General features: G+C 37.3%; 1 protein-coding gene across 10 annotated transcripts in view; it reads left to right on the top strand.

Annotated features, from left to right (window-relative positions):
* The window catches only part of MAP2K5 (mitogen-activated protein kinase kinase 5), a 209842-nt gene that overhangs the window by 126761 nt on the left and 72250 nt on the right, over positions 1-10831 (top strand). For all 10 annotated transcript variants that reach the window (XR_006274573.1, XR_006274574.1, XM_043493329.1 and 7 more), the window contains one exon: positions 8346-8375. Coding sequence is in view for 8 of the 10 variants with exons in the window: in XM_043493329.1 (XP_043349264.1) it covers positions 8346-8375 (30 nt within the window). In the remaining 2 variants the exon portion in view is untranslated. The remainder of the gene's footprint in view (positions 1-8345; positions 8376-10831) is intronic.

Here is a 10831-nt window from a genome sequence, read left to right on the forward strand (position 1 = left end):
AGCAAAACATTTTAGAAACTGGCATCTAGAACAAAAAATTGGCTATTTTTTCAACACCAGTCTACACGGGTTCCACTTTTATCATCTTTACCCAGCCATCAGGATGAAGAAAGACAGTGTCCAGCCATAACAGTAGTTTTGTGGTAGCAGAATTAGAAGTAAAGGTATCAGTGCCTGAGGGTTGGGTCATGAATTAATAATTGCTCTGTGGCGGTTGAGGCCCGTCAGAATAGCTGAAAATGGGGAAGTTGCCTTGCAGAGCGCTATCAATCACTCAGTGACCATAACTTCCAGTAATTAGTGTATTTTATGGGCCTTTGCTTCAGTGACTTGGAAGCACATATGCTCCACTCACAGCTAAACTTAGCCAGAGTAATATTCTAGGATGATTTATATGCTTGCTGCACTGGGATGTAACCCTATATTAGGTGAAGATGGTGAACTAAGCTGCAATAAAGTGTAAGTTTAGGTACAGTTTGCCCAGGTTCAGACTTCAATGTATCATGTTTTTCAGCATTCAATGCTAAGCCACAGTGGGCAAGCTTTGTAGAAGTGAAATAAATAAAACAATTAGGTCCCTGAATAGATAGATGGGAATAGCACTGTGTGTGTCTATATGTAATATATAAAATATATATTAATGTGGCCTTCTCTTCATAGAAATGCCAGCTGTGATAACCAATCTTCAGTTTTAAAAATAACAAAATATTGGAGATATTTATCAACTGTGTTTGCTTTGCTGTGTTGTTATTACTATGGAGGATGCAGTGAGGAGGTCTGCTATGGAGGATGCTTTGAGTCAAAATCTGATCTTCACGCTGATGTAAATCCAGAGCAGCACCATTACTTCAATGGATTTGTGCCAGCGTAACTGACTTCGAAATCTGGGCCAAAAGGTTTTGAATGAGAGTGGAGCGTGTGTTGTATTTTTGTTAATATCTTATAAGCTGTTAATTAATTGCTGTGATATAGAGTTGTGCTTTATGTCCCTGTGACTAGTACATTTTAAAATCGTAAGCACTTAGTGAGATCTACAAAGGTACTTAAGACCTAAACCTCTGGGGTTTAGCTGCCTAAGTCCCAGGTTTTGATTTCACTGCAATCCATGAAACTCCCCCAGTAGGCATCTAAGCTTCCTTGGCGCCCAGATTTTTCAGAGTAAACGTTCCCTGAGTGCTTGTATTCCTGCCTCTGAGCATGCACACTGATGCCTAACTGGCACCTGAGCCCCACGTTGTGTGTGGGGTCTGCCTATGTTGTGTGTGGCACCCGCTCTGGTAGGCAGTCTCTGAGTGTGCCTACAGAACCAGGTCCTTTACGTGGTGGTGATGGTGCTAGCCGCCTACCTTAGACCTTTCAGCCCAGAGAACTCCCCAGAGGGGGAGAAGGGATTTGAACCAGGAGTCTCCCATCTCTAAGGAGAGTGCTCTAACCACTGAGATAGGGGATATTCTGAAGTGGGGGCCCCTCAAACTTTCTTGTTAAAGCGGTTGCGCTGTGGATCAATAATGGAAGAGTGGATGGAGCAGGAAAACTGGACCATGGGTCTCCCATCTCCTAGGTGGGTGCCCTATCCTCTGGACTATGGGGTTATGCCCTTTCTATCTCTCTGGCCCAAAGATGATTTCACTGTGGATCAATGCTTAAATAGTCTTTGCGCCAGAGAGAGAGAATGGGAATGACCCTGTGTTGCCATGGTTAAAACACCCACCGGGCAGATGAGTAATTTTACCCATGTAATTTTATTCACATGAGCAGTCTCATGGACTTCTATGGACTACCCATATGAGTTGTACACATTTTACAGGATTGGGGACTGAGGTATGAGTATCCTTAAGGATAAAGGAGAACAATAATTTCGGTAGATGAGACAAAGAAGAAGTAACACTGTTCTGAATCAGCACCTTTGCAGAACCTTTATATATAAAACCAGATATAATTCTGAGGATCTGCAGATCGGAAGAAATATGCAATTTAGTGGTGATCTTTAATTTGCAATTCATTTTTTATAGTTCATGTTTTAAAAAAGCAAAAGTGAAACTAATTATCCTTAATTAAGGTGAATTAAGTTTGGCTTTTTAATATATTTTATAGAGAGATGTTGAAACCAAGAAATGTCTCAAAGGTTATTAGGGCATATTTCTGTTGGGGCTGATGGTGTTAGTAATAAGCTTCTTCTTCATAGTTCTAGACATGAACAAATATGTCACTTCATCAGTCTCTGTTACTCGCACTTATGCCCCTCCGCAGGGGTCGCAGATTCCACAAGTTATCAACTAATGGCGTTGTACATTAAAAATTGAAGCTTTCCTTACTCTGAGGCCTTTCAAGGCTTTGTTCTTAAGCCCCAGACACTTTGGAGTGCAGCTGCAAACTGTACGCAGAAAATTAAATTAATTTGTAACTCTTTTTCTTTGTCCTGCATTACTAAATCCTGCACATTTAATTGAAACCCTACTTCAAGATGCTTTGTGTTTCTGTTCTTCTTTGTTGTCAGTTTAACCTCAGAAGCACTTTAACACTGGTAAATTGCTGTTATATCCTTTGGATTTTTTTTTTTTTACTGTGCAATAAGAGGACAGTGAAATTGATATGAGAGAGAGAAAAAAAATCTTAAGAGTAGTTTTTGAGCTATTTAATATTTATTAAGGTCCTCACTGGAAGAGATTCAGATGATTTTAAGCCATCTATCTAGGAATGTATAAATTGGTCTTGGAATGGAATCTCACCTAGGGAATTTTATGTAATCCAGTAGTTAAATCTGATTTTTAAAGTTTCCTGTGTCTGAATGTTCTGAAGTGGAGGCTGCTTTTCCATAAAATGAGGCTTTAACTGCAGTGCACAATCTAAATGCAAAATCCTTAGATGGAAATTTAATTGTGTAAAATGTGCACAAGGTAATTAAGAACAAATTTTAGAACATTTCAGACTATAAAGTCCTCCTTCAGCTAGATCACTAGCAATATTGTAAATGCTTATTTTCAATTTGCAGTTATGCTGAGAAACATGGAATGTGTGTAAATTAAGAATAAAACATCCCATGCTTTTCAGTATAACTGTAAATTAAAAACTACTTGCACAGCATAGACAATAATCTAAATAGGAGACTTTGTAACTTGAAAAGAAAAGGAGTACTTGTGGCACCTTAGAAACTAACAAATTTGATGCTCTAATAAATTTGTTAGTCTCTAAGGTGCCCCAAGTACTCCTTTTCTTTTTGCGAATACAGACTAACACGGCTGCTACTCTGAAATTTGTAACTTGAGTGTCCTAAAAAAATGTTCTGAACTTCCTTCGTTACTTTCTGAACAGGATGCAGATTGTTCTTCCGCGCTTGCTCAATGACAGTAATAATTCTTACTAGCAACACATCCCTTTGTAAGTTTGTTAATCAAGTGTCAATTCCTAACTTTTGAAAGAAAGAACTTTGTGTAGTGATTAGAGCAAGATATTTGTTCACTAGAACTGATGAGTCTATTGGGTGAAATTAATAAGTCCTTTAAGCTCTCACTGGATCAGTTTTTCTGTGTATTTAAAACAAAACAAAACCTTTATAAACCTTAGGCAGGAGAGATTTTCAAAAGCACTCCTGGGGTCTAGGCATCCAACTATTATTGACTTTCAATGAGAGTAGAGTGCATAACACCACTTTCTGCTTTTGAAAATCTTCCCCTGGATATTGTAAAACATTTTGCAACATGTATGATGCTGATCACCCCAGGATCTCAAGGTATTATTACTATTATAAGTTAGACATTTGAGATTATTGATATGTAACATTATCAGTTATTAACTTAGAACTTGATCCTGCAACCATTGTTCCCACAAGTAGTTCTGTGGAACTCAATGGGAGTACTCATGTAAGAAGTACTCACAGGAGTACTAGTTAGTTTGTAAGGCCAGAACCTTGGTTAATAACAGTGCAAGATTAAAATTTTACATTTTTCTAGGATGCTGCTTTTCTATGTAAGTAAAATGTGATGCTTTCGGACACTTGAAAGCAGCATGTGGGTAGTGGAAGATCATTAAGCAGTGGGACTGAAATATGTGGTTGTTTCACAGTACAACAATAGAATAGCATTGTTTAAAAACAAATTCCTGGTTGGTAGGGTCTAATTCTCATTTATACTAAAGCCCTTTTGTACCACTCTGGCAATATAATTTACACTGACTTTTTAAAGAACCTTTATACTTCCAAATGAGAATCAGGCCCTTAAAGTTTGAGCATTCCTCTCTCTCTCTGTGATATCAAAGCCCATGTACAATACTCAGCACTTTCCTGACCCTAAGTGTTCAGATTTAAAATGTTTTGTTTTAAACCCAGTAGGAATTTTTTTTTAAATGAAACCCTTCCTGAATTCCCTCGTGTGAAAGTAGAGGATGGGAGAAATTTTTTGATAGATTACCTCTGCTTCTGTACTTGGTGTCTTTTGCATTTTTCATTGGGCTTATGTGGTTTATGTTTAAATGACTTTAGTAAAGAAGATAAAGAGTACAAAACTCCTATTGGTATAGCTCTAATTTGTTTGCTTTTTTGGTTGTTTTTTCCCTTTACTTTAACTGTTACCCTGTTTATAAATCTAAATCTACATCCAGAGGTCATTGGTTGGATGAACTTAAACCATTTTACTCAGTAAATTTAATTAAGAAAATACAGTGCAACTCATAAGCAAATGAGTTTTTCCTAGTTTTAAACCAAACCACCCTCTTGAGTGCTGATTGCCTTGCTCGACCCCTGGTGATATAGAAACAGGCAAAATTAAAAAGGACATTAAAGCTTCATTAAATCTGAAACACATTTAGTACAGTGACATATCTGCAGGCTATTTCAGGGAAGATTACATACTCTTTGGTAAGTTTCTTAATTTATAATACCTTGACAATCTTGGGGGGGGGAGCCCTCTGACTAGATCAACACAATAATGGTTCTAGGAGGTGCAGAACTGTCACATTCTGCTTTGTTGTTATATTGTTTGCAGTTGTCAGTGAAGTTCTTTACCTGAGGAAATCTGTTTTGTTTAGGGTTTTTTGTTTTGTTTTGTTAATTGATTATAGCCTCTGAAAAACTGATTCTTCAAGTACTCGTGTCTTTTCAAAGCTTCTTTACCTCTTTTTATTTGTTTGACAGAAAATTAGTTCCACAATTATTCTGCTACATTTAGGGACGGATCCTGCAGTCCTAATGTAGGTAAAACTCCCGTTAGAGTTAGCGATTAGGGAAAGGGATTGGCAGTTGGGACTCGAATGAAGAGTTTGGAGTCATGATTGAAGTCAGTGAGGGTTTTGCCCATGTAAGTACCGAGTAAGGACTACAGAACTCAGCCCTGAGTTTCCTCCTGCTATGTCATGAGATGATATAGGTTTGTGTTAATATAATATGTAATGGTAATAATTAAACCCACAAAAGTAAAAACATTCAGGATTCCTTTTTCTTACACTCACTCCATTTTGCCTAAAACTTTCAGATTTCTATACTAGCCTAACAGTAATACACAGTCCTTAGGCCAGCATCAGTTAATCATGTCACTGAGTGATACACTCAGCTCTAAGGAGAGAAGGTACTTGTGTTCTTTACAATTGGCCTTGCCTCACCAGGTTTGACCAGCCAAGAAGGCTCAAGGCCATGAGGGAGACAGAAATTACAGAGAGACATAGCCTTCAGCCTTCACCTCATTTATTTTCCTTCGCTTGTTGGAGCTGTTGATGATGAGTGTATTTTGTTAAGCAGCAGCATTGAGCTCAGTGCTGCATCCAGAAATAAAAATTAAGGACAGTTTCTGGCCCCCAAAGAATTTACAGAAATACAAACACAGAAGAGACCCAGAAGAAGACATTAGCTTAGATTTCTTCTCTTTAGAGGGTGGTGAGGACAGGATGGAGGGTTCTGATTTGCCTTATTGCATCTCTGGTGTGAAGTAAGCACAGCTTGTAGTGTGGGTTAGTGTTGGGGGCTACCTGGCAGAAGTGAGTTTGTAGGAGGGATTTTAGTGAGGCGAGGGTGGAATGATACATATTATGGTTGCTACAGTCCCTTTTCCTATGGTGAATTAAAGGCTCAGTGGAGATCTTAATTTTTCATTTCCTCACTTTTGTGATTTTTAAATCAAGCCCTTAGCATTAATTTTTGGAGAGGTAATTTCCTTTGCGGTTTAAAACAAAATCTGAATGAGAGTCTGAGAATGATGAATGACACAATAGCCCACTGTTTTTCTGAGCCACCCATGTCTTGTCATGTCAGGGTTAGTAGGGAGCCTTAAACAACACTTATTGATATGATGAACTATAACAGTTCCTCCTCAATCACTATGCAAACTCCCACTGATATGGTTATAGAAGAGATTGGAGTGAATCTTCCGATGACAAATGGAGATTATCGTGTGCAACTCTCGTAACACGTAATAAATACATGTACAAAAAAGTTACTGTACATAGTTAGTAGCCCTTTTATAGCTCATTATTAGGGCCCTACCAAATTCACGGTCCATTTTGGTCAATTTCACGGTCATAGGATTTTTAAAATTGTAAATTTCATGATTTCTGCTATTTAAATCTGAAATTTCACAGTGTTATAATTATAGGGGTCCTGACTCAAAAAGGAGTTGTGGGGGCTGGGGATGTGCAAGGTTATTGAGGAGGTTGTGATACTGCTACCCTTACTTCCGCGCTGCTGCTGGCAGAGGCGCTGCCTTCAGAGCTGGGCAGCTGGAGAGCGGCGGCTGCTGGCTGGAAGCCCAGCTCTGAAGGCAGCGCCGCCGCCATCAGCAGCACAGAAGTAAGGATGGCCTGGTATGGTATTGCCACCCTTACTTCTGCACTGCTGTCTGCAGAGTGGGCACCCGGTCAACAGCCGCTGTTCTCCGGCCACCCAGCTCTGAAGGCAGCGCAGAAGTAAGGGTGGCAATACCGTGACCCCCCTAAAATAACCTTGCGATCCTCCTGCAACTCTCTTTTGGGTCAGGACACCCAATTTGAGAAACTCTGGTCTCCTCCATGAAATCTGGTCTTTTGTGTACTTTTACCCTATATTACACAGATTTCAAGGAGGGAGACCACATTTCACGGTCCGTGATGCATTTTGCATGGCCTTGAACTTGGTAGGCCCCTACTCATTATCTTTGCATGTCTGTAAAATTCATTACTGATCATAACTAAATGCAGCAAAGTTTGTCTCTCTCTCAATCACAAAAAACTCACTTTCCTTTTTTGTGGCCAGTCACATTTGCCTTTTACACAAATGCCTCAAGACCTTGTCTGCTTAGAATTGGTAATATTGCTTCTACAGTGCCTTTTCCTCTGAGCAATTCAAGTTTTACGGACCTAATTAAGCCTCTCAACAACTCGTGTATTATACCTATTTTGTGTCAGACCCTGTGATATGTGCTTAGGCACAGCTCGTGTTGTCCTCTCATGAGGTTTTTGCCTGAGTAGAGGCAATGGACTGCCGGTTTTGGCCTTTATGTGTGAACTAAAAAGCTCTAGTGTCTTACCTATGGTTATATGGTAAGTCAGTGGCACAAGAAGAACAGCTGCTGCTTATTACAGATCCCATCTTGTCTGATCACTTAAAAATGACCAAAATGACTTTTTGAAAAAATGTGGTTTAACAAAAGTACTGTAAGGCTGAGATACCAACCAGAGACAAATTAGGAATCTATCTTGGAAATAATAGACTTTACCCTGTACCAGCATTAGCAGGTGCTGTAATAATATATTAATTACCATTTAAAAACAATTTTTGGCAATATGTCAACTCTATTTTGTATATAACCTAAAATAGAATTAAAGAAAATACAGTGTGTGATGTTGTAGAGTCCATGCTCTCTCCCTTCCCCCAAAGTTCCTGGCCAAAGACTTTGAAACAACCGAGGAGGAGACTGACTTCTGATCCAACTCACATTTTACCCTGAACCCGGTGTGTGCTAAACCAGAATTTAGGGAATTTAGTGAAAGCTGTGTGGATACCCGTGCATTGCAGATATAATTAGTAAAGTTCAGTGTAATTTGCCTCACTACTGAGACCCGATGGTTTCATTTAAGGAGCTTGTAGAAAACTGGGACATGGCACATGCTACCTAGAGATATAGACATGTTTTTGTTGACTAAGTCAAAATGAAAAGTGTGCATACTTTGTAACAAAGCCTTAATTTTGTTTGTAAATGAAGCATAAATAGTTGTGAATAACTCCCTTCTAAATACAGCTCTTACTGTGTTCTCAGGATTATTTTTGCTCACATATATTTTTTGCAATTTGTACAATAGTGAGAGATAAGTACTTTTCCCTCTTTAAGAAAATATGCCCTCCATGCAAATCTATATAACTAGACAAATATTATTTTCTTTCCCAGCTTGCTCTTGGGAGGTTTCCATATCCTCAGGTAAGATTGTTCATTACTGCTGCTTGCCACTGTGACATTCATTCCTATGTATGAAGGTGCAGAGAGCAACTGTGAACATTTGAGCCACATACAAATAAATCTGTCCTGTTAAATTGAAAAGTGATATCTTTAAGGAGTCATTTAGAAGTATATCTTTGTTGATTTTTTTATTTTTTTTATTTTTTTTTTCAAACGCTATTTCTTTTTTCCCTTGGGAGGATGGAAGAGATTATGATGAGGATTGTTTTATTGTGAGATTAAAGGATATTTAATTACTCTGATAATAAGATAGAGGTAGCTCCTCTTTCTTTTAATTTTTAATTCAGATTATGATTTTTGTCAAAATGGTTTAAGACCCTCAGGAATTAAAAATATGATGTGGGATGACATGTTTGGTTTGGTTTTTTTCCTAATGTTCTCACTTAATAGGGTCTAATAAAATGCCAATATTTTACATACCAGATGCAATTTTCAAACTCAGCATTGGCCTGATTCTGCTCCCATTGGAGTCCATGGTAAAACTCCCATGAACTTCAGGGAGGGCAGAATAAGACCCGTTCTGAGTGTTTTTGAAAAATGCCATCTGTGGAGAATTTGGCTTTTACCTATATGCTTATTCCTAAAAATCATGAGTCTCCAAAAATAATGACCAGTTTAGGTAGTTCTGAACTCTAAAATATTCTTGTAAGATGGATGACAAAATCCAAAGTAAAAAGCTGTGGTACCATTCTTAAAATTATTCCTCTTTCAGGGGGAAAGAAAGTGGAAAAGTTCAGGGGATACAATTAATTATTTGATTTTTTTTTTAATGGTTTGATATGTTTTATGATCACTGTTTTCTAAGTATTTTGATCTGTACAGACCAGAGTGCCTGGAGGCATGTTTGATTTAAAGGTGGTGTTGGTTTATGCTCTTTAAGCATCTATTAACTTGCTATTGTTATGCAAATAACTGTTGTATTACACATACTAATTTATGCATGGTTAGATTCTGCAGATGCCTCATGAACATGGTTATTGAATAATAGGATAGGACTCATTTTCTTTCCTATTTTTGTAAACTGTTTTAAGCAAATTCTCCTGACACTTTCATGGACATATGTAGAAATATTCCAGTCTTTCCCTTTTTTACCTGCTGTGAATAAAAGTATTTGCTGATTGAAAGAAATAGTTTTCAGTGTTTTAGTAGAACATAGTTTTTATCTATATTTTTCAACTAACTCTCTCCTCTGAGAGAAAATCCAAAAAAGAGGTACTTATGCAAAGCATCATTTTTAGAGTTACAGAGTCACATCACTGTACTCCAATAAAAGATATTACCTCACCCACCTTATCTCTGTAATAGTCACATCATGTTAGTTAAGAAAGTATCAATGTATCTATTATAGATAGTGGTACATAACTACATAAAAAATTGACTGTGGGTTGCAACTTTCATCATGGAAGCATTGGGGGTTTTTTTAAGGCTGTGTATGCGTTGAAATTTTATTATGTCTGCTGATTATATATTTTCAAAAGCAGTGTCAATATATTTTTATATTAGGAGCAAAACACATGATTAGCAATTTAAGATGCTTTTTGCTCTTCTAATTAAAAATGGCATTTTTAAAAAATGATAGTTTTTTTAACATATAAAATATCTGAGACGGTGAGACTCTGAAATATGACTGGTAAGTAAAAGCAACTATTTTCCGTAAGTATTTTTAATATAAATAGTATGCATCTTAAATATGTATTTTCATGGTTGATCATAATAGCCCCAAAGATGCATTGTGGTCTGGTGAGTGAGTATTGTGTATTTTTTTAAACTGCCAGAATAGACATATTTACATCACTATAAGGGCCCAATCCTACAAACACTTACTTGAATAGGTCCTACTCAGTTCAGTGAGGCTTTACATGTATAAGTGTTTGCAGAATTTGTCTCTAAATAGCCTGGTGCTGTTACTTAAATATGTATACAGAATCATCCCTGTTTTCGGACAAATTAATGTATTTTTACAATTATACATGAATGAATTGTTACTCTTCTCCTTCTCTTTAAAACAAAAAACCAAATAAATTAGCTTATTTTTATCAATATAATGTAAGTTTTATGATAATATGGAAACTGACCATAGTCAAGAAATTCAGAAAGGAGGTTAACTTTCCCTCTTATCTCTTACCAATATGCCAGCAAGAGTAAGGATGGATTTTCATGCCTCTGTTGGAATGTTTTAATGATAGTATTTAGCACTTTCCACTTTCAGAGTGCTTTACGAGCATTCAGATTACAAAGATTTGCTTAGTTGTCACATGAACATTATTTAGTCATGTATGTTTCCATTTAGGGCTCTACCCTACTCTTGCTTAAGCAACTTCTCGTGTCAGGAAAGTCATCCGTGTGCATAAGCATTCAGAGGATTGTGTTCTGAATGAGTAGTATATATTATGATTTGTTTGTAGTTATCTTTCAAA

Source organism: Dermochelys coriacea, chromosome 10 (genome assembly GCF_009764565.3).
Source record: "Dermochelys coriacea isolate rDerCor1 chromosome 10, rDerCor1.pri.v4, whole genome shotgun sequence".
NCBI lineage: Eukaryota > Metazoa > Chordata > Testudines > Dermochelyidae > Dermochelys > Dermochelys coriacea.